The sequence below is a fragment of the Acomys russatus genome, chromosome 5 (genome assembly GCF_903995435.1).
Source record: "Acomys russatus chromosome 5, mAcoRus1.1, whole genome shotgun sequence".
Classification (NCBI taxonomy): domain Eukaryota; kingdom Metazoa; phylum Chordata; class Mammalia; order Rodentia; family Muridae; genus Acomys; species Acomys russatus.
The window spans coordinates 21,608,938-21,632,093 of NC_067141.1; the positions used below are offsets into that span (position 1 = coordinate 21,608,938).

At 52.0% G+C, this 23,156-nt stretch overlaps 3 protein-coding genes across 6 annotated transcripts in view; 1 reads left to right on the forward strand and 2 right to left on the reverse strand.

The window, feature by feature from the left end:
• Positions 1–499: 499 nt before the first annotated feature.
• On the reverse strand, positions 500–1,217 carry Sct (secretin). 2 transcript variants are annotated; one of them, XM_051147028.1, is made up of 4 exons: positions 1,132–1,217; positions 948–1,049; positions 738–842; positions 500–620 (listed from the first exon to the last, which is right to left on the reverse strand). In XM_051147028.1, exons 1-4 carry the CDS (start codon positions 1,215–1,217, stop codon positions 506–508), a joined length of 408 nt encoding a protein of 135 aa, XP_051002985.1. In that variant the 3' UTR covers positions 500–505. The 2 variants fall into 2 exon arrangements, with proteins under 2 accessions (XP_051002985.1, XP_051002984.1); XM_051147027.1 differs by having other exon boundaries at positions 500–647.
• A 6,087-nt stretch (positions 1,218–7,304) lies between these two features.
• Drd4 (dopamine receptor D4) lies at positions 7,305–10,290 on the forward strand. The gene is made up of 4 exons (XM_051147029.1): positions 7,305–7,580; positions 8,976–9,088; positions 9,178–9,743; positions 9,911–10,290. Exons 1-4 carry the CDS (start codon positions 7,305–7,307, stop codon positions 10,111–10,113), a joined length of 1,158 nt encoding a protein of 385 aa, XP_051002986.1. The 3' UTR covers positions 10,114–10,290.
• Positions 10,291–12,629: 2,339 nt separating this feature from the next.
• The window catches only part of Deaf1 (DEAF1 transcription factor), a 33,627-nt gene continuing 23,100 nt past the window's right edge, over positions 12,630–23,156 (reverse strand). For 2 of the 3 annotated variants that reach the window (XM_051145633.1, XM_051145636.1), the window contains exons 11-12: positions 18,866–18,955; positions 12,631–13,094 (exon numbers count right to left, since the gene is read on the reverse strand). In XM_051145633.1, coding sequence (XP_051001590.1) covers positions 12,990–13,094; positions 18,866–18,955 — 195 coding nt within the window. In that variant the 3' untranslated portion in view covers positions 12,631–12,989. Of the gene's footprint in view, positions 13,095–18,865; positions 18,956–23,156 lie in introns of all 3 variants that reach the window. The other variant, XM_051145635.1, reaches the window with a different exon arrangement.

Genomic DNA, 23,156 nt, shown 5'->3' on the forward strand with positions numbered 1-23,156 from the left:
AGCACTTCGTCCTATGACCCCCTCACTGGTCTCTTAGCTGCTTACTGGGAGATGATATCACTGTTCAGGTATGTATTCAGGTCCTCCCATTCATGAATAACCTGTGTCGGCCTGGCGTGAGTCTCCTTACCACTCTATACACCCTGACTACATGGCTGGACCAGGGTGGGGATCCCCAATCTCTGGAATTTTTGCTAACTGGACCACAGGGCAGGGTGGAACAGTGGTTCAGCTGGGAAATGAGGAGGTCAGTTGATGACAGAGATAAGGAAGAAATGTCCTACCTGGCCTCCCAGTTCAAAGGACAACTGGGTGTGGTCCTAGTCATTGAATTATCTGGATGGAGCTGTCCATACCCGCCAGGCTCACTGAGCAGGGCTGCCTGGATGTTATCAGACACCACACACCACAAGCTAGCAGACCAGGGTCTCAATTCCTTCTTTATTGATGCTAAGGACAAGCAAGCCCTACTCCAGCCAGGCTCCTGGAGAATCCCCTCCCTCCCTCATCTGGGAAGCCTGGTCGCTTCAGTCCATTCTGAAACTTTGACAGCAGGTCTTGGTCCAGGAGGCAGCCAGAGAGACGGGAACCCATCCAGGGAGAACCTGGGGAGTAGCAGCCTGTGGATGGTGACAGCTGGTGAGGGAATTAGGGAGTGGCCATCAGAGTGCATGCACCCTCCTGGCTGGGGAACAGGAAGGGTACTTTTGGAGTCCAGCCGTGGGTAGAGCGCTTACCAATCCTGTAGGGCCTGAGGGTTCGACCACAGCAAGCAGAACTGGTCTTCTGAGGCCTTGGACTGGGTCAGGCTCTTCTCTGGGGTATTTTCTGGGTCCTGCTCGCTGTGCCCCACCCCCAATCCCAAATTAGAATTAGTAGTGTACTGGGGTGTGGCAGGCTGCTGATAGAGGGCCATGTCAAGCTTGTCCCATACCTCCCTGGCTCACCTGCGTTTTCCCACCAGACCCTGCAGCAGGCGCTGCAGCCTGGCGCTGTCCTGCAGACGGCTGAGCTCGCTGGTGAACGTCCCATCTGAGTGCCTTGGGGTCCTGGGGAGAGGCGGAGCCAGAAGGGTCAGAAAAAGATGGTGGGGGCGTGGCCTGGATGAAGAGGATTCCGGACCTCGCTTACCTGGGAGCCGTAGGGAGCGCAGTGGAACCTGCTAGCAGCAACAGCAGCAGCAGCATTAGCGGAGGCGGGAGTCTCAGAGGCTCCATGGTCCGGCTCTGGGTGTGATGAGCTCTGCAGCTGAGCCCCGCGCAGCCGCTTTATAGCTGCCCCGACGGCAGGCGAGGGGCTCCAGCACCGCCCCGGCTCCGCGCGGCCGGCCGCGCCCCATCGATTGCTGGAAGGTCAGGGCCGCCCCCCCAGCTGTCGTCCGGCCACCTCCTGTCCCCACCGCCGCGTTGGCGCCCCTCAGCTCGCTGGGCGAAGTGGGGGGAGTAGAAGCGTAGTGCTACCAGGTAGCGAAGCGGACACCTGCATCTGGGACCAGGGGCAGGGAACATGGGATGACGGTTCAGGACAGGCCTAGCCCAGACCAAGACCCATCTTTTGGAAGAGGCTGTGGGTGTGTTGAGGAGCCTAGGAGGGACAAGTGGACGACAGAGGAGGAAAGAGGCCAGAGTCCTAGCATTCCTGGGCAGGAGGACCGGTTGTAAGGTCAGCCCAGCACCGGAAGCAAAAATGGGAATCCTCTTAGGCTTGTGGTTGCATTTTTGGATGGGAGAAAACAACCTACTCATATTGGTAGCTGGAGGCGGAGATGGGTTAGAACAAGAGAGAGAGAGAGAAAAAAGCAGGTGCGTAGAGGTTGTAGGGAAGGGAAGAGAAAGAGCTATGGATGGAGACTGATGACAAATGGGCTTGCAAAACATCCTTATACCTGGAGTCCTGGACTGTCTAGCAGGAACCAGGACCTGAGCCCAACCCAGCACCAAAACCTAAACCCAAAAGACAACCCTTAGGATCAAATTAAAAAACAGAACGAACTGTTTGAGCTAGCTCTCAGGTAAAAATCGCATGCTTTTTGTTTCTGGGAGTGGTTTGGCTTGGTTTGGATTTTGGAGACAGAATATTTAGCTCAGGCTGCCTTTGAACTCACTATATCGCCAGAGTTGGCCTGGAACCCTCAACAGTTTTCTTCCCTTGGCCTCTCAGAAGCAGAGACTGCCAGCGAAAACCACCAAGTTCAGCTCTACTTGCATTTGGTGGGGGAGGGGCTAGGTGCTGAGCTGCAAGTTCTTTGTGTTGAATTGTTTGAGGACAAGGTCTCATGAGGCCCAGGCTGATGGCGAATTTGTCACTTAGCTTAGGGGTAACCTTGAGCTTCAGATCTCCCTGTCAGTATCTCTGGGGTACTGGAATTGCGGGGGGCGGAGGGACGGGGTGCCAACACGCCTGGTGTTAAATGGGGTTAGGAACAGAGCTTGGGGCTTCACACATGCTAGGCTAGCACTCTAGAGAGCTCCCCATTCCTAACCTCTGCATGACATGAGGCTTTGAAAACAGCAGACTTTATGCGTTAGAGCAGTTTTCAGTTTACAGTAAAACTGAACTGAAAGTGTGCCATGCAGTTCCCTAATGCCCCTTACATACTCCCTCCCCAGAATCTTTTTTTTTGAGTTTTGGTTTTTGGACACAGGATTTCTCTGTGCCTCACTCTGTAGACCAGGCTGGCCTCAAACTCACAGAGATCCACCTGCCTCAGCTAACCAAGCATTGGGATTAAAGACGTGCGCCATTACACCTGTTTGGACCATGGTCAAAACGACAGTATCGTCAAGGCCTGCAGTTGTTATCAGAGGCTACTTGGGGATTGTCACTCTATAGGGTTGGACAGTGTAAACTGGCATGGATTCAGTCCCACAGTATCAGATCTGGTCACAGCCCTGAAAGTTCCCTGTGGCACCTTACTCCTCCAGCCCTCGCCCCAGTCCTCCTGCCCTCCTCACCGATGCTGCTGTGGTCTCAGAGCTGGAAGCACAGGTTGTATCCTTTTCGCAATGGCTTCCACATTTCAAAACGTCCATTTACTTATTCGTGTGGGTGGGTGCATGGAAGCCAGAGGACAGCTTGTAGGTCTCGGCTTTCTCTTTCTTCCCTGTGGGCTCCAGGGGTCAGACTCAGGTGGCCAGGCTTGGCAGCAAGGGCCTCCACTCGCCGAGCCATCTCCTGCCTCACACTGGCTTCTTTCACTCGGCAATAACCATTTACATCTGCTTTGAATCTTTTCATGGCTCAGTAGCTCAGTTCTTTCTGGGGCTTTAGCAATGTTCCACTGTTTGAATGGACCAGTGTGTTTATCCACTCACCCAGTGAAGGACATTTGCGTTGTTTCCAAGTTCAGGCAACTATAAATAAAGCTGCTATGGTGTGTGTGTGTGTGTGTGTGTGTTACAGACATGGCTCGGTGGTAGAGCACTTGCTTACTATGCATGAGGCCTATGTTCAATACTCAGGACCACAGGCGGGAAACGAAGCATATGTCGGTCCTGACCAGGGGAACCATAGACGTGACACTAAAATCAAATCCCTGAGTAAATACAGCACAAGGAAGAAGGCAGGTGGTTAGTGAGCAATGACCTACCGGGACACTGGAAGGCAGGAGGTTGTCATCTGCTAGTCAGGCATTCTGGTGTCACAGAGCCTCGTCAGGAAGATTGATGGTCAGGCCAGGGGGAGGGAACAGGACAATGGCTGCTACCGTACAAGGGCCACTGTATACTGACGTCAGAGGAGGACGGCAGAGCTGTTGGAAGTCATGTCTGGAAAGGGCTTAAGAAAGACCCTGAGAACTGGTGGCATATGCACTTGGGAGGTAGAGGCAGGAGGGTCTCTATGAGTCCGAGGCCAGCCTGGTCTATAGAGAGAATTCCAGGCCTGCCAGGGCTACAAAAAGTGACCCTGTCTCAAACAAACAAACAAACAAATAAAAAAGATGGTCCCTGAGAGATTGCTTTGTTAGTGCACATGGGAGGCCAGGAGCAAAGCAAAAATGCATGCGTTCTAGCTGCATGGTAGCCACTAGTGATGGGTTACAATCACTTAGAGTTTATAAGGCAGTTGTGGTGGCTTACTCCTAAAATCCCAGTCCTGGGAAGTTGAGGCAGGAGGACTGTGAGTTCAAGGCCAAGCTTGGGCTATGTCATAGTTTTGGAGCCGGGACTCTCAGTGGAGGCACTGCCTTTGGACAAGTCTATGGGGCGTTTCCTTGATTAATGGTTGATGTGGGAGGGGCCCAGCCCACTGTGGGCGGTGCCATTCCTGGTCAAGTGAGCCCAGGTTACATCAAAACAAAATCAACTGAGCAAGCCATGGTGAAGCAAGCAGGTGAGCAGGGCTCTTCTGTGGTCTCTGCTGCAGCTCCTGCCTCCCGAATCCCGCCTGGGATTCTCTCAGTGATAGGCTTTAACCTGTAAACTGAATAAACTGTTTCCTCCCCAAGCTGTTTTTGGTCATGGTGTTTACAACAACATAGGGAAGCAAACTGAGACAGGCTACCTAGTGAGGCAATGTTTAAAAACAAACAAACAAAACCAAAAAAGAAACCTATCATGGTCCGACATAGTAGTACCTGCTTTTTTTTTTTGAGACAGGGTTTTTCTTGTAGTCCTGGCTATCCTGACTGACTTAGTAGACCAGGCTGTCCTTGAACTCACAGAGATCCACTGCATCTGCCTCCCTGAGTGTTTGGATTACAGGCATGCACCACCAAGCCTGCCTCTACTCAGTGGTACATACTTTTAATTTCAGCACTCAGGAGTTCAGGCAGGTGGGCCTCTGTGAGTTCAAGGCTAGCCTGATCTATAGAGAGAGTTACGAGCCAGCTAGGACTACAAAGAAAGATTGTCTTAAAACAGAAACAAACAAACAACATAGAAAAAGAGGCCTTACTTGTGTCTTTCCATGCTCCAGACAGGCTGCCTCAATTATTAGAGAGGAGCGTGGCCTTCCCCAGCTGCTTCTGTTTCCAGGAGGCATTTGCAGTAGTTGAGAGAAGAGTCCTCGGTAGGCACTGGAATCTGAGGCTGCATGGATGGGGGCTGTATAGATGGAGGTCTATGTTCCCTGAAGACCCTCGCCTAGGAGGGCACCAGCAATTAGCCTCCCGCAGCTCAATGAGGATTCAGAAAAATAACAGCCATCACAGTGCACCCCGTGAGAAGGGCCAGGTATCTGGGTGTGGTGACGCAAACCCAGCACAGGAGAGACCGAGGGAAAGGATTTCTGCAAGTTCAAGACCAGCCTGGGCTACATATTAGACCTCATCTGGAAAAAAAAAAAAAAAAAAAAAAAAAAAGAACAGACTAAGTATTGGGTATGTGAATGAGCTGCCAGGGCTCTATCCAGCTAAGGAAGGAAGCCCTGGGCCTAGGCCTTGGCCTGCTTTTGAACTGGGCCGCAGCCTCCTGCAGGTCCTGCCTGAGAATGTAGTCTCTACCCAAGCTGAGCCAGAATGTACTCTGAGCTTTCCTGAAATATTATTATTTTGTTTGGTTTTTGGTTTTGTTTTTGTTTTTGAGACAGGGTTTCTCTGTGTAGCCTTGCCTGACCTGGACTCCCTTTGTAGACCAAGTTGGCCTCGAACTCACAGCAATCCACCTGCCTCTTCCTTCCTGAAATATTTCGAATTCAGCTTCTTCTTTTTTTTTTTTTTTTTTTTTTTTTTTTTTTTTGAGACAGGGTTTCTCTGTGTAGCCTTGGCCATCCTGGACTTACTTTGTAGACCAGGCTGGCCTCGAACTCACAGCGATCCGCCAGCCTCTGCCTCCCGAGTGCTGGGATTAAAGGCGTGCGCCACCACGCCCGGCGAATTCAGCTTCTTCTAATCTGAGAGTCCCACCCCTGTGTTCCCCCACCCACTCACCCATGCCCAGCCCACCCCACCCCGTGGCATGCCGTACAGGCCCAGGAGCTCTTTGTCTTCCTGCCAGAAAGGCTGGTTTATTAGCCAGGGAGTGACTCCTCTACATCCACTTGAAGGACAGCCGGTTAGTCACAGGATTCCAGCAAATATCTCTCTGCCTCATAAAGCCCATATACTTAAGTCTCTCATCAACACAGTCCCTGTGGACTTTCACTGCATGGACTCATAGTCTTCCAGAGACCGTTCTTGTTGCTGTCTCGTCTCATGTCATGATTCTGTAGTGTCATCTTTATCTGTGCTGTCCTGTTCCAGCCTAGGTTCCTGCGGTCCAGTGTTGGCACAGAGTGAAAAGTATGACCTCCTCCAGATGTAGTCTGGGGAAGAAGAGAGAGACCCCCCTCCCATTCCTCATCCCTCCCCCCAACCCTGTGTGAGAGCATTCTTAGCTCAGATAGTCCTTGTCAGGTACCACTGGTAGTCAGTGATCCATACAATCTCAAAGGCAAGGAAGCTGTGGGTCAAGTGGGTACTTAAGATGGGAAATGAGGCCACCTCTCAGCTGCCCACTGAGGACAGTTAAGGGTTAACACTGGCTGAGCCAGGTGTGGTAGTCCACTCTCTTTAATCTTAGCACTCTGGAGGGAAGAGCCTAGCCTGGAGGATCTTGGAGTTTGGTGCTAGCCTGGTCTACAGAGGGAGTTCTAAGACAGCCAGGGCTACCTAGGCTGGGCCGGGTTCATTTCACAGTTGCCAGGTTCAGTAGTGGCTGATGGAGCTGGCAGCACCAGACACTTGGGAAGAGAGCCGGTAAGAAATGGAGCACCAGCCAGCGCCGGGATCTCAAGCGTTCCTGCACACCTGCCCATGTGTGGGTGTCCAGTGGAGAGCGAGCTGCATGTCCAGATTGCTGTGCCCAGGGGGTAAGGAGCAGTCCCAGAACCACCGGAGGAAGAGGCGAGGAGCCCTTAGTCTGTTGCAGAACCAGAGCTGGTGCTTTTCTGCGTGGGAAAGACATTGTCCCAATGCAGGAATATAGGTTCGGCCTTATCTTTCAAAGCTTCTGATAGGTAATTTGGTGGACTGAAAGGTCCTATGTGTCTCCTGGCCAGGCTGGCTGGCTCTGACAAATCTGGTCCAGACAACCTGCTCTCCTCATAGGTTTCTGGAAACACAAATTGGCCCCGATCACGCGAAACACCAGCTGCTGCTCGGCCTTTTTTTTTTTTTCTCGGCCTTTTTAATGCCAGACATTTCGCTTAATTCTCATCTCTTGAATTGAAGCATTTTTTCCCTTTGCCAGTTTCCTAGGGTGCAGAAATTCAAGCCGAGCCGCCGGGGCGGAGCTGGGCGTGCTAGGGGCGGGATTTCACACAGCCCCTACCTGCAAATCCTTAAACTCCTCGCCTAGCCGAGCGCGTTCGGCGGCCGGCGCGCCATGGGGAACAGCAGCGCAACTGACGATGGTGGGTTGTTGGCGGGGCGGGGGCCAGAGTCCCTAGGGACTGGCGCAGGGCTTGGGGTCTCGGGCGCTGCGGCACTGGTGGGGGGCGTGCTGCTCATCGGCATGGTGCTGGCAGGGAACTCGCTTGTGTGCGTGAGCGTGGCCTCTGAGCGCACCCTGCAGACACCCACCAACTACTTCATTGTGAGCCTGGCCGCCGCCGACCTTCTCCTTGCAGTGCTGGTACTGCCACTCTTTGTCTACTCCGAGGTGAGGCTTGGTGCGCTCGTTCCCAGTCTCCCCCTCCCACAGCCCGGGCACAGTTTGGCGGCTTTGACCCTCAGCAGCCTTGAGCTAGGGCGCTTTCAGGGAGCCCCAGGTCTCCTCACTTCTGACTGTCCACTTTCTCCCGGCTCTTCAGAGTCCTGTGCCTATTTTGTGTTTGTCGGTCACCCTACCACCCTCTGGATCTCTTCCTACTCTCTGTCTGGGATCTGCCAACCCAGAGGGGACTTGTGTTTTTGGAACCAAGGATCATGCCTTTCCTATTTAAGCACTGGTTCCCCTCCAGAAATACTGTACCCCAAACCCCGCCAAAAATCAGCTTGACAGACAGGCAAACGTGTGCAGACAAACATGACTGCTAATGAACACTACCTTTTTGGGAAAACACACACACACACACACACACACACACACACACACACACACACACACACACCCCACCCTGTGGAAGAAACTTGAAGCCACCCAGCTGCCAGGAGCTTGGAGCAGTGAAGGGTATAGGTAGAGAGGCCCCGGCAGGGCAGTGAACTCTGGGGGGTAGGAGGGGCTGCTTAAGGGAGGTGGCTAAAAACCTTTTGGAGACTCCTGGGACAGAGTCACCCCAGACCAGGTTTGGCCACAGAAAAGCTATTTAGGACAGGGATGGGGACATAGTGGCCTGCACTGTGGGGTGGGGTGGGGGTGGGGAGGATTCATGGAATTTCTAAGGAAGACACAGTGAGTTCTGGAGCTAGGGCAGAGGCCAGTGGCCACGCTTGACCCCAGATCCTCCCCTAAGGGACAGACGTCACTGTGAGGATTCTTAAGCTCCTAATCGTCCCAAATCAGGGTGAAGGGATTTGGGGATGGGTGGGTTAAGATGGCTGCATGCTCCTTTGCCCTTGAAGAGGAATACCCCGGGGGAAATTCAGAGAGCCCTAGGAGGTCTTTCTACTTTTACAGTCTGTCCTCAGGGCCATTGTCATGTGTATACTGTCCAGCATTTGACAGGACCCATCCAAAGTCCCGCAGCAGCAGTGACAGGTAGCGCAGGCAGGATAACTCTTAGCTGGGTCTTGGAGATGGGTAGGATTTGTGTTTAGGGGCCAGAGGGTCAGGCCAAAGCATCTAAGGCCCCCTCTTCCCCAGATGGTATCAATCCTTCAAGGGTCTTCCCCAATCTTCTCATCTAAGTGAGGAAGACCCGAGTCAAGTCTGCCCCCTCTCTCTCCTCATACACACATGTCCTCAACTGTCTCAGGCTCACGTTGGGCTCCTATGCCCCGCCCCCTCCCCTCTAGTACACAGCCCTGGCTTTCCCTCAGTAAGAGTGGGGTTCAGAAATTCTGTGGCTGGAAGGTCAGGTCTTGTGTTTCGTTTCTGCAACCTCTGCGTGGCCAGGTCCAGGGTGGTGTGTGGCTACTGAGCTCCCGTCTCTGTGACACCCTCATGGCCATGGACGTCATGCTGTGCACCGCTTCCATCTTCAACCTGTGCGCCATCAGCGTGGACAGGTGGGTACCCCGGACGGCCCCCTCTCCCATCCCCACCTCCCCGTCAGCCGCTTCACACCGTGGCCTCACCACATCTGTGTCCCCTCTAGGTTTGTGGCGGTGACCTGGCCGCTGCGCTACAACAGTCGGGGCCAGCGCCAGCTGCTGCTCATCGCCGCCACGTGGTTGCTGTCTGCCGCGGTGGCTGCGCCGGTGCTTTGCGGCCTCAACGACGTGCCCGGCCGCGATCCAGCCGTGTGTCGTCTGGAGGATCGCGACTATGTGGTCTATTCGTCCGTTTGCTCCTTCTTCTTGCCCTGTCCGCTCATGCTACTGCTTTACTGGGCCACTTTTCGCAGCCTGCGGCGCTGGGAGGCAGCCCGGCACACCAAGCTTCACAGTCGAGCGCCTCGGCGACCCAGCGGCCCCGGCCCGCCAGTGGCCGACCCTGCGCAGGGTCCCTTCTTCCCAGACTGTCCGCCCCCAGCACCCAGCCTCCTACCCAGCGGCTCCAGCGGGCCAGAGTCAGACCTTTCTCGGAGACCCTACGGCCCCGAGGAGTGTCCGCTTCCCGATGCAGCGCTCCAGCAACCGCCCGCGCCACCTTCCTGCAGGAGAGGTGCCAAGATCCCTGGAAGGGAGCGCAAGGCAATGAGGGTCCTGCCTGTGGTAGTCGGTGGGTTTCTGCCCTGGGGCACCAGGTGGAGGGGGTCCCGGGCGCCAAGGCGGGAGTAGGGAAGGGTCCAGGTTAGAAGGGTAAAAGGCGGGGGGGAGGAGGGGGGACGGGGTCCCGGGTGAGGGACTTCGAGTGCAGATGTACGGGCTCACGCCACCCACCCCCAGGGGCCTTCCTGATGTGTTGGACGCCTTTCTTCGTGGTGCACATCACACGGGCGCTGTGTCCGGCTTGTGTCGTGCCCCCAAGCCTGGTCAGTGCCGTCACCTGGCTAGGCTATGTCAACAGTGCTCTCAACCCCATCATCTACACAGTCTTCAACGCCGAGTTTCGCAGCGTCTTTCGCAAGACTCTCTGTCTCCGATGCTGAAAGGGCCACCGGCGTCCTGAGGTCGAGGAAATCAAAGCCTGTGTGCCGAGTGCGCTGGCAAGCATTCGTCTTGATTAAACGAAATCTCTCCTAACCACTTATGAAGGCTGGGGGCTGGGGAAGAGCGTGGAAACGAGAAGGGTGTGTTGCCTGGGTGATGAGGCCTGGCTAACTCCTTCCGCCTTTGAGGATGTTACTGGCTCAGCTCCAGGAAGCTTCTCCAGTCTCCCCTGCCCCCGGAAGAGTAGGGAAACTGCTACCGCTGACTTAGTTTGCCCTCAATATGAAAAGTGACCAAGTGCCTCCTGGGAGAGGAGCTAGAGGAATTTTCTGGGGCTGCTGTGTCCCCAAGATCCTGTCTAGGCCAGCTCTTACTCCGTGGAGAGCCAAGAAGGGAGGGCTCTGGTGTCATTGAAGGGGTACAGTACACATAGCTTCCCGCCAAAAGATATCCAAAACTCTGACCACTGACCAAATTCCTAGGGTACCCTCTGGAAGACAGACCTACATTCAAGCCCACCCTGGCCATCTGTACCTCAAGTTTGCCCAGCACCTGGGTGCCTATATGACAGACAGCAGGGGTCAAGGCTAGACTGAGGGGCCCAAGCAGCCCCAGTGCTGGGGGGCTCCTTAGCCAAGGCTGAGCCCTGCCAGAAGAGGTGACTTCTGGCAAGGACAGCTCACCCTAACACTCTTCCCTCCCCCTACCCTGTCATGGGAGAGATGTAAGTCAGGACTGCTGGGGTGGGGGGTTCCACACTGATGGCAAGTGGCACCAAGTGTCACACTCTGTCTTCAATATTGGGAAAGAAGGAGCTGTGAGTTTACGGCAGTGAGCAAACCCCTCAAGTGTTAAAACAGTCTTGGCTGGATGCGAGGCAACTCCCTAGCATGGAGGGTCCTATAGCCTCACTGGGCTCTGGATGCTTATGTCCCCTGTGGGGGGGCCTCTGTTGCCCTCCCAGGACTAGCATGCTCCCAAGGGGCCAATGAGGTCGTGGGTTCATGTCTGTCCACAGAGTCTGATATTAGTGGAACTGAAGGTCCCCTAAGTTTTACCCCCGGAGACCCTAGGATACCAAGTGTGTCTGACCTTTGCTGACTTCCACTGAAAAGGCCCCTACAGATACAAAGGTAAGGCTGAAACTCATGAGTGGGGCAGAAGTCAGCTTGGGAAACTGAGCCCTAAGTGCCAAAGCCCCAGGACCCTTTGTGTTCCCTCCTTAAAGGAAAGAATAAATTGGATCAATTCCAGGTGGCACTTGTCATCCACTGCTCTTGGATGGTCACTACCCCAAAACTCATCTTGGTGTTCTGCAGCCCTCACATAGTGCCACTCCTTGGGGGTAGACACCAGGGATGGCCCCTGCAGGCTGTCCTGTGGTTAGCAGTGACTGGGCATTTTCTTGTCTGAGGAACTCTTGGGTATAGATGACTGCCACACACTTTGGTCTTCCGTCCCCCGCCCCTCCCCCCCCCACTCCTGTCAGTGTGCAAACTGAAATGGACTGGGTATAGTCAGCTGACTCTGCCTAGCCTGGGTGTCTGGTCAGAGCTGAGGGTCACTCAGTCATCAGCATCAAAGGGCTCCTGGGAAGAATGGCAAGGCTCCTTGCTCACAGGTTTAAAGAGGCCCAGGGCTTGATTCCAGCAGAACTCAACAGGGTGGTCACAGAGCCCTTATTCAGTGGAAAGGCTTCAGGTACCTGCCTGACTCATTGTTAAGCCTTGGGGAGAAGGCAGGGACCCCACAGAATGGGATCTCCTTACTCACATGCATTAGACTCACATGAGGGACCTCCGGGATCTGCTGGGTATAGGGATGACTTTCTTACACATGCTGAAGTGCGTTTACCTCACAGGAACTGTTTTAGAAGTAGGTGCCAGAGCTGGTGAGTGGAGCAGTTCATCCTAAACTTGAAGGTATTCCCCTGGGCCCTGGCTGAAACTGCATATCCCCTACATAGTGTAGGGAGCCTCAGCACCCTCACTTCCAGAGTGTTCTTCTGCCAGTGTTCTTTGTCAGGAGGAGCAGCAGGTCCCACTCCTAGGTCAGCCAAGTCTCTCCCAAAGGACTCTGGCCGCTTACCCACTCCCAGGTAAGGTGGGTGGTCCTGGGGAATGAGAGGGAGGGAAGAAGAAAAACAAAGAGAACAGGACTGTGCGTGCAGAAGCCCTGGCCACAGGCCAAACACACTGCCACATGCATCCAAGGGCCTGGCCCTGGGGACTTCCGAGAGCCCTTTAGCTGCTCAAGGCACACACAGAACTGAGGGGGGTAAACCTTGCTAAGCAGCCCCCGGCTCTCCTGAAGCCACTCCCGGTAGAGAAAGACAAGTTAAAAACTCCTTGGGGTCACAGGCAGCCCCTCCTAAGTGCTGGCCATGAAAGCAGTGAAGGTAGGTCAATGAGAATGTCAGCAGGCCTACGTATGTCCCTATGGTAGGATGCACGGGAGCGGACAGCTGTGGTCACACAGTCAGGACATAGCAGAAACCCTCTGGCCATTTGAATATAAAGTGGGCTTTGTAATGGCAACATCTAGGTGGGACGGTGAGGGCTTTATTTACAACCTTATTAACAGATACAACAGATATGTACACGTGGCATAGGGGACCCCCATGGGTAAAGACACACTCATGATCCAGGCATGAAAGAGCACCATGATAGGTCGAGGGCCCTGGGCTGTGACAGAGTGCCCCATTCCGAAAGCCACCAGCATTCCTCAGTCTCTGGCAGGAGTTCCTTTCCAAGGGCATCGTCTGTTAGCAACTTGTCCTGCAAGTTTCCCATGGCCCCTCTTCTCAGTGGCCCCCACAGTCATCAGAGGGCCTAAGCCTGGTACGTCCTCACAGCAGAGCAGGGAGAAGCCTGGCTCAAACAGCAACTTTTTCTATTACACTTTCTTCAACATGGACTTCGTCAGCCTGGACAGTGACAGAGGTTGACTGGCCACAGACGTGCTGATGGTCTTTCCAGTCCTGGAAGAGAAGACACCCATGTGAGCAGCAAGGTCAAGGGGTATCCACTGTGTTACAGAGCAACACTTCACCTGTGGATGGACCGAGGGTGGGGCACTTAGATGGGCCCTGGATTTCACAGAAGAGTGACTGTTTGTGAGCTGTCTGTAGAGTCAGATAACACAAGACAAGGCCACATATGCTCATTGCATCCATGCTTTGTTTTTCCCTTGGAGATAGGTGCTGTAAGGATTCATATGAAAAGTTGGACACAGTGGGTAATGCCTGTGATCCCGGCATGTGGGAGGCTGAAACATGGGAACTGCCATGAGTTTGAGATTGGCTTAGGCTAATAGTAAAAACAAGCAAATACATTTATAAGTGATATCGCCACCCACAGTGGTATTCATAGCTGTGAGGGTGATCCCATCTGTGTGCAGAGACACCCATGCACACAGACATGCTCAGGAGAGCAGAAACAAGCACATCCTGAAGTGTGTGTGTGTGTGTGTGTGTGTGTGGGGTCACCTCAAGATAGGCCTACCTTATTTCCATAATAAAACTGGTCCTGGCCGGATAGTGGTGCATGCCTTTAATCCCAGCACTCGGGAGGCAAAGGCAGATGGATTTCTGTAAGTTCAAGCCCAGCCTGGTCTACAGAATGAGTTCCAGGACAGCCAGGGTTACACAAAGAAATCCTGTCGCGAACAAATACCCTCCCCCACAAATTGCACCAAGTTATAAAATCCACAGAGCTGCAGCAGTGTGTGTGAGCTAACTGTGTGCATCAGGCCCAGGCAATGACCAGACCCTGGCAGCCACCCACACAGCGAGACTCTGCCTCCATAACTGGTATGAACTGGCATGGGGCCTTGGAGCTGTGGACTTTGGCCAGGTACCCAGGGAATTCTAGATGCTTTCTTCTGTGAGGTGAATGGATGGGGCGTGGACAACGAAGCTCTCAAGGCACATGCCAGCGTCTACCCCAAGCAACAAGTAGACCTCCATCTAGGTCTTGGAGTAAAAAATGTAAATATCCAAGACTGATTCTTGAAACCTCAAGTTCTGGGGCTGGAGAGACAGCTCAGCAGTTAAGAGCACTGACTGCTCTTCCAGAGGTCATGAGTTCAATTCCTAGCAACCACATGGTGGCTCACAACCATCTATGATGTGATCTGATGCCCTCTTCTGGCCTGCTGCTGTACATGCAGGCAGAGCAGTGTATACATAATAAATCTTAAAAAAAAAAAAAAAAAAAAAAAAAAAAATCCATCTTGGTACCAGAAAAAGGGCTCAGGAGTTAAGAGCACTTGCTGCTCTTGCAGAGGACCTAGATTCGGTTCCAGCATCCACGTGGTGGCTCACAACTTCTTGTAACCCCAGTTTCAGGGGATCTGGCACCCTCTTCTAGTCTGCAAGGACACTGCACAAATGTGGGGCACATACATAAAGATAAACCCTCATACACATAAATTAAAAACAAATAAATCTTGAGGCTGAAGAGATGCCTAAATGGTTAAGAGTACTTGCTTTTCTTCCAGAGGACCCAAGTTCAATCTCAAGTACCCATACTGGGCAGCTCACAGCTGCCTAATTCTATTTCCAAGGGATTCAAGACTGTCTTCTGACCTCTGTGGGCACCACCTACACACACACACACACACACACACACACACACACACACACACACTCCCCCACCCACCCCACACCCGTCTCTCTCTCTCTCTCCAGCATTCCGGAGATAGAGGTCAGCTTGGTCAGCAGTGAGTCCAAGGCCAACCAGGGCTACACAGTGAAAAGAGGAATTGAAGAGATGGTTGGGGTGACATAGAGTGCTCTTGGGAAGGCACGAGGACCAGTGTTTGGACCATAGCATCTATGTAACAAGCCAGGCAGCCTATATATGCAACTCCTGCCCCAAGGGAAACAGAGACAGGAGCAGGACAGCTGGGCTTGCTGGCTTCCAGATAACCAAGGAAAAGTTCAAGAAGAAAGCTTGTCTCAAAGGAATAGGTAAAGGAAAAATACCTGATGCTCTCTTCTGGTCTCTCAACAGGCACCAGCACACACATGTGCACGCTCAGAGATACACACAAATACATTTTTGTTGCTTTTTTTTTTTTTTGGAGCTAGGGTAGCCTTGTAGCCTTGGCTGGCCTGGGACTTGCTATGTAGACCAGGATGGCCTTAAAATCATAGAGATCTGGTTCCAAAGTGCTGGGATTAAAGGTGTGTGCCACCATACCTAGCACCAACATCATACACTTTTAAAACAATGATTTTTAAGAAACAGTCCCTATCTGACAATGATCCTGGCTCATGGATGCAAACTGTGATGTCTTTGGCTTGTTTGAAAATATTCCACCCTGACCCAGAAAGGAGGTGTTCTGCTTGACAACACTTTCTCAGAGATGCCTTCCACTATGGACATTTCAAAGTCTCCACAGCAGCAAAGCACAAAGGACCGGCACTGTGGTGGGAAGCAGACATAGCCACATTCTAGAGTCCCTGGTAGAAGACAGGCCCTGCATGTTATGTGAGTAAGATGCAGCGTGTCTGTGGCTGAGCATGCAAGCTATTCCTAACCCTCCAGGCTGATAGCTTCAGATGCACATGGTGGCTCTTCTGGCTGCCTGCAGAGCTCATGTGCACAATCCACAGACTTAGACACAGTCTTTCCTATATATGCCAACCTAGTATAATTAAGACTTTAAAATTAACATTGCTTTTCTTCTTTTTTAAATTTATATATTATTTATTTATACAGTATTCTGCCCACATGTGTGTCAGAAGAGGGCACCAGATCTCATTGTAGATGGTTATGAGCCACCATGTGGTTGCTAGGAATTGAACTCAGGACCTTTGGAAGAACAGACAGTGCTCTTAACTTCTCAGCCACCTCTCCAGCCCTAACACTGCTTTTCAAAAGTTGTTCTTCTGGGAATGGTGAGAAGAGCCTACACCCTCAGCACTTGGGATACTGTGGCAAGAAGGGTCACGAGTTAAAGGCCAGCCTGGGATACACAGTCAATCCTGTATCAAAAAAGGAAAGGTCACATGCTGTCCTGCCTGATGATGTGAATTCCATCTCCAGGGGGAGGGGAGGGCCAACCCCCGCAGGTTGTCCCCCGATAACCAAGTGTACACCGCGGCATGTGTGCCCCGGGCATGCTAAATAACACATAAATGTAACTAAGAACAAACAAGGGGCAAGGTGTAGCTCACTGGGAGAGCACTTGCTTGGCACACACAAGGCCTAAATTCAAGCCCCAGCACAACAGCAAAACAACAGTGAGCCAAAGGATGCGCTGGGTGATGCCTTTACTGTGAAATGTCTAGAACAAGCAAATGTCTGTGTGGAAAGTTGAGGATCCCCATGAGAGCCTGAAGAAAAATGAGGGCAGTGGGGGTGGGGGGGGGCTCCAAGGATTCTTTTGAGGGATGTTTCAAAATGTACTGGATTACTGTGCCCCTTTACAGTCACTAACATTCACTAAAGTCATATGAATATGAAGCAGGTGAACTTTTTAAAATTTATTTTTATTATGTATTCAGTGTTCTGCCTGCAGGCCAGAAGAGGGCACCAGATCTCATTATAGATGGTTGTGAGCCACCATGTGGTTGCTGGGAATTGAACTCAGGACTTTTGGAAGAACAGCCCATGCTCTTCACCTCTGAGCCATCTCTCCAGCCCCGAAACAGGTGAACTTTATGGCGTGTAAATCAGAACTAACTAAAGATGCTCTGACACACGGCTCACACGAGGTTAGAAGGAAAGAAACACAGGGCAAGTTAAAAGCAAAGACCGGCTATGACTGTTATCTAGCCCATAAGGAGGCAAAAACAGCTGCCTCTTGAGGTGCCTCACTGACAGAGGTGAGGAGGGCGCCTTACTCACAAGTCGCCACGTGTTACACATGCCCTTGAGCTTCTGCTTGTTCAGCTCCCAGCTAGAGCTCCCTCTGAAGCCAAGATGGGAATGATGGACAGTGACATACCCCACCCCCATAGGGGCTCTCTGTGTGGCCCTGGCTGTCCTGGACTCACTCTGTAGACCAGACTGCCTCAAACTCATAGCGATCTGCCTGCCTCTGCCCCACTCGGTGCTGGGATTACAGGCGTGCACGCACCTGGCTGACATTCACTTTTTAAAAAAAGACTTATTTTTATTTTATGTGTATGGGTGTTTTGACTGCACAAATGGCTGTGTACCGTGTTTGTGCCTGGTGTTATGGAGGGGAGAAGAGAGCATCAGAGCCCCTGGTACTGCAGTTAGGACAATTGTGAGCCATCATGTGGGTGCTGGGAACCGAACCCAGGTCTCTGTAAGAAGAGCAGCACTCTTAACCACTGAGCCACCTCTCCAGTCCCCTACACTCATTTTATATCAATTCAGATGAAGTAGCACGTGCCTTTATCCCAGCACTCAGGAGGCAGAGGCAGGCAGATCTTTATGAGTTTGAGGACAGCCTGGTCTACAAAGAGTCCAGGACAACTAAGGTTACACAGAGAAACCCTGTCTCAAAAAGCAAAACCACAGGCTGGAGAGATGGCTCAGAGGTTAAGAACACTGGCTGCTCTTCCAAAGGTCCTGAGTTCAATTCCCAGCAACCACATGGTAGCTCACAACCATCTATGATGAGATCCTGTATACTCTTCTAGGGAGCAGGCACACATGCAGAGAGGATTGTTGTATATATAATAAATAAATAAATCTGGCCGGGCGTGGTAGCGCACGCCTTTAATACCAGCACTCGGGAGGCAGAGGCAAGTGGATCGCTGTGAGTTCGAGGCCAGCCTGGTTTACAAAGAGAGTCCAGGACAGCCAGGGCCACACAGAGAAACCCTGTCTCAGAAAAACAAACAAACAAATGAGGTCCTCAAGTGCTCTTGGGAAAGGAAGAAGTGTTAGGCATGTGATGCTCAGCCAACAGCCCACAGGCTACTAGTGACCCCATAAACGTATTTAAAACAACATGAAAATGTTTTTTGCTTCCCCTGGGAACTTGACTATGTAATTCCTGAGTGCGCACTTTGTAGATGACAGTGTCATGTTACGGTATTAAAAGGTTAGACATGCAAAAAGCCGCCTTTAACATTAGGAGTGACAGCATGCCTAAAATCCAAGCACCAGAGAAAAGGAGGCAGGAGTTCAAGGCATCCTGGGCTACATGAAACCCTGTCTCAGAAAGAAAGAGGGCCGGAGGCTGGAGATGTGGCTCAGGTGTGGAGCACCTGCCTACTTGAGGGTTATTCTTGACTATATATAGAGTTCTATGTCTCAAAAAATAAAAGGAAAAACCCTCCTTGATGCTCTAAGAGCCAATGGTTAAATAATTTAAACAACGATGGTGTGGATGACCGTTCTTACAGTGCTCTGTGGGGCCTGCTGGGGTAGGACATGGTGAGAGACCCTCAGAACATGGAGTCTCTACCAGAGGACCTCACCCAGTGCAGATCTTACTATGGGCACATAGACACACATGTGCTGGCACTGCACAGATCCAGCTGGGAGCCTACAGAAGTGGGGAAGTAGAGCCCAAACCTAGCAAGGTGGGTGAGTGGGCAAGGGAGGGTGTTGGGGATTCGGAGGGCCCTTTGTCCTTCTGCAGAGGATCCAGCAGGCAGCTCTAGGCAGCCACTGCTCTGGACACTCTATCCAGACTGCAACCCTGAAGCCAGCATTCTGGTCTGCAGGTGCTCGAGTGAGTCCACCTGTCCAGGCACCTGTCCAGGACATCAGACCCAAGGAAAAGGCTGAGGTAATGCAGGCATGTAAGCAGGCACGCTACCTTGCGCTGGCAGAATGTGGAGCAGTAGTTAACCTTGTGGCAGCCGGTACACTCACTCATGGCCTCCCGGCCGCAGTTGACACATGACTGCTGCAAGAAGGACAAACAAGTATCAGCGTCACAGTAGGTGGTAGGCTCCATGTCAGCTACCCAAGACTAAAGAAACACTAGGTGCAGCTTATGGAATGTGTCCATCCCCGATGCTGTTCAGCCGTACAGAACTGCCCTCCTCCCTTTATCTGAGTTTGCCCTGTACCGTTTAACAGACTATCAGTGTCCAAACTCCAAGGAGACTCGTGAGTATAGAAAGCCCAACTTGGGAAAAGTTCTCAACCCTTGGGCACACCTCCTGAGTGCCTGAGGGGCCAGCCTACAGACATGCACGGAAACAGCCTGCACACACCAGGACCTCTGAGCCACCTCCAGTGTTATCAGTTCTGGTATGGAGTTTGGGTCTTAGTGTCTCAGCAGAGGCCAAGGCTTCCTCCATACTGCTGTTCAGAGGTTTCACTGAAATAGCACCAACAGCCCAATGTTTCGCGTACTTTTTCTTTAAGCTACACTCAGTGGGGATGGTTAATAAACCAAGGTGCTGAATACAACCTCTCATCAACTTACTTCTGTGGAATAACTGGCTAAAACTGTAAGCTTGCTATTAGCAACCCCCCCTCCCCCAGGATGGCGGGAACCAGAAAACCTGAGACTAAGCTACAGTTTTGGAAGAGCACCCATCTGGGTCCTGAGTCACAGAGGCTGAAGGGATCCAGTGTGGTGGGTGGTGAGGAACAGCAGCCTGCTGTGACCAGCACACACGCTACGCAAATGTGACCGGCGGCCTCACAGTACTCCTCAGTCCAGTTCGGCCGCTGTTTTTGCGGGTTTGCTGGAAACAGCAGGTATTTGTTCTGAATTTCAGCTTCCTCCTGTGACTGCCACTGTGACCACCATTCTCCCACCTGTGAAACATCAACTACCTCATTTCCTTTAGAAAGCACAACCTGCAAATGGACCCTGGGGTACTGAATTAGCTGCCTGGCCTCTAGCACTGAGCCAAGGCTTCAGAGTCTGCCCCCACCTTAAATGACTAAGCACTGGGGGGGGGGGGGGAAGGTCCATAACCATGTAGACAGAGTTGGTAGGCAGGGTGGGGGGTCCAGATACACAGGAGCTAGGAAGACAGCACTGGCTACAACCAAAGATCTCAAAATATCAGTGTGTTCACCCTGTTAGAAATACGTGACCAGACAGGTCAGTTGGGCGAGAGACAAACTGGTGGGTTACTCCTGATTCCTGTCCAGGAGAGCTCCTAGGTGAACCTGTTAAGTGACCAGGTCTGTAGAGGAAGAGAAAGCAGACAGTGGCAGCCCTAGTCCAGTCTGCAAGGACCGCCACTGAATATAGAAATGCGGGAAGATAGGATGCGAGACTCCTGCTGAAACCTCCCGTCCGTTCCACTGTGGGAAAAGCCAGCCTGACCAAATCCGACAGATGACCTCCCAGACTCTTCAGGGCTGCAGAGAAGGGACCAGCCAGGCCTCCGTAGCTGGGGAAAATACTTGCCCTTTACTGTGCTGGGGTAGCATGTGTGCCCCAGACAGCCCTGAGCACAAAACCAGCAGTGACACTGAAACTCCCTGTGGAGTTAGCAGTTGTGTTTAGAGGCTGGACAAGAGGGCTACAACTGACACGCTCATGGACCCTCTGTACTAATTTATACTGTACTGCAGCTTTTCTGAAAAAATGGCAGATGACCCCAAGACCAGCTTGTTTTTTATCAGAAACAATTTTCCACCATGCCAGCAGAGGTATACCAGTGACCCCCTACCTGTGCTGCCAGAGTGACCTCAAAAAGCCTGTGAGCTTCCTAGAAACTTACAGAAAGCCTAAGAGGCAGTGAGTGGCTTTCCATGAATGGGCCCCAGCAGAGGATCACTACAGTGACCTTTAGTAAAGAGGCCACACGACAGCCTGCAGGCCCAGATGTGAGCCTGCGGCATCTAGAACACCATGGCCCCAGCAGCACGTATAACAACTGCCAACAGGCAGGGAGTCCTCGGTCTCTGCCTCAGAGGAAGAGTCAGTGAACCGTCCATTGGCACAGCACTCAGGCCAGCTTCTGTGTCAACTTACAATGTGGCAGGAATATGACCAACAAGCAGCCAGCCACTGTTCTAGGTGTCACTCATTTCTAAGTTACACAAATTGAACATCACAGGTTACTGAGCAATTTCTCACAAAAGATCCAAACAATATGATCAAAAGATCACCTATAAAGCGCCCACTAATCCTGAACCACAAGAAATAATCTCAATTTGTCATTGGTTCTGAAAAGGCCCTTTAAACCTAATTTAAACTTGGGAACTGCCAGCTGGGAGCGGTGGTGCACACCTGTAATCCCAGCACTTGGAGAGGCAGAGACAGGAGGATTTCTGTGAGTTCGAGGCTAGCCTGGTCTACAAAGCAAAACCAGGACAGCCAAAGCTACACAGAGAAACTATGTCTTGAAAAGACAAAAACAAGAGCCGGGTATGGTTGCACAGCCTTTAATCCCAGCACTCGGAAGGCAGAGGCAGGCAGATCGTTGTGAGTTCAAGGTCAGCCTGGACTACAAAGTGAGTCCAGCACAGCCAAGCCTAGCACAGAGAGACCCTGTCCGAGAAAAAAAACAAACAAAAACAAAAAAAGCAATAAGACAAAACCCAAACCAACTCCGCCCCAAAAAAAGAAAGAAAAGAGAGGGAAAAAACCAAAAACAAAAACCAAACTTGGGACTTGCTAATGTTGGGGGTTGGTTCATGCCTTGTCCCTAGTATGGAACTCACTTTGGAGACCAGGCCTATCTTGAACTCAGAAATCCACCCGACTCTGCTCCTGACTTCTCTGAAGGCTTTCAGTTTTTATTACACTTACTTATGCTTCCGTGTTTGAGCACATATGATATGGTACACATGGAGGAGCGGGTTTTCCCCTTCCACCATGTGAGTCCTAGGGATTGAATCCAGGTCACCTGGCTTGGCAGCAAGCGCCTTTACAGATTGAACTGGCCCTCTTCACCTTTTTTTTTTAATTTAAATAATTTGTTCAGATTACATCCTGATTGCTATCCCCTCACTTGTATCTTCCCGTTCCCCTCTCCCTCCCTCTTTCACCCTATTCTCCTTCCGTAGGCCTGTGACAGAAGGGGACTTCCTCCCTATCATATGATCATAGCCTGTCAGGTCTCTTCTTGGTAGCCTGCTTTCCCTTCCTCGGAGTGCCACCAGGTCTCTCCACCAAGGGGAAGTGGTCAAATAGGGGGCACCAGAGTTCATGTCCGAGGCAGTCCCTGCTCTCCACACAGCTGTGGAGAATGCGCTGTCCATTGGCTAGATCTGATAGGGGTCTAGGTTTACTGCATGCATTGCCCTTGGTTGGTACAGTAGTTTGTGCAGGCTGCCTTGGGTCCAGATCCTCCAGCCTTGATGGTTTTCTTGTAAGGTGCTCTTCACCTCTCCATCTGTTTCCAGTGTGAGATGCCCTTAGAGCTCCCCAGAGAACGACAGAAGCAGGAGGCGCCAGCCCCCTCCCCCACCCCCATCGTCCCTGGCTGGCAGCTGTTATCGAGGCGTGACCAGTTCATGCCAGGGTTGAAAAGTTACGGGATTGTGCTTTGGACTGAGGCCACGGATCAAGAGAAGGAATCCTGAGCCCCAGAACAGTCAGATAAAGCTCTGTACCCTGAGCCAACAGGGCGGGAAAATTCAGGAATGTGACAACATCAGACACTAGAATGCACCTCCTTGAGGGACCCAGGCAGTGAGAAGTTCAGGGAGCAGAGAGATGCAGCCAGGGACTCAAACAAACAGCGTTTTGCACCGAATCTGCAAGCCAGCCATTTTTGCCTTTGCAAGAGCAAAAAACAAACTGTTTAGCTCTGCTACTCCGAGTCTCCTGTATCTCCCCCCCACCCCCCCGCCCTCCGTCTTTTTTTGAGACAAGGTTTCTCTGTGTAGCCTTGGCTTTCCTGGACTCACTTTGTACACCAGGCTGGCCTTTGAACTCACAGTGATCCACCTGCTTCTGCCTCCCGAGTGCTGGGAGTAAAGGTGTGCGCCACCAGACCCAGCAAGTTTCCTGTATCTTAGTATGAAGTAAGGAGCTTTGTTTCTCATATCCTGACCCCAAGATCTTAAAACTGAGTCCTGTGCCAGGCGGTGGCCTAGAAAAAGTGAAGCCACGCCTCTCCAGTACAATGAGGCTGTGAGAATTTCCTGTGCCCTTCGGATCTTTGGCCAGTCCTGCTTCTGTTTAG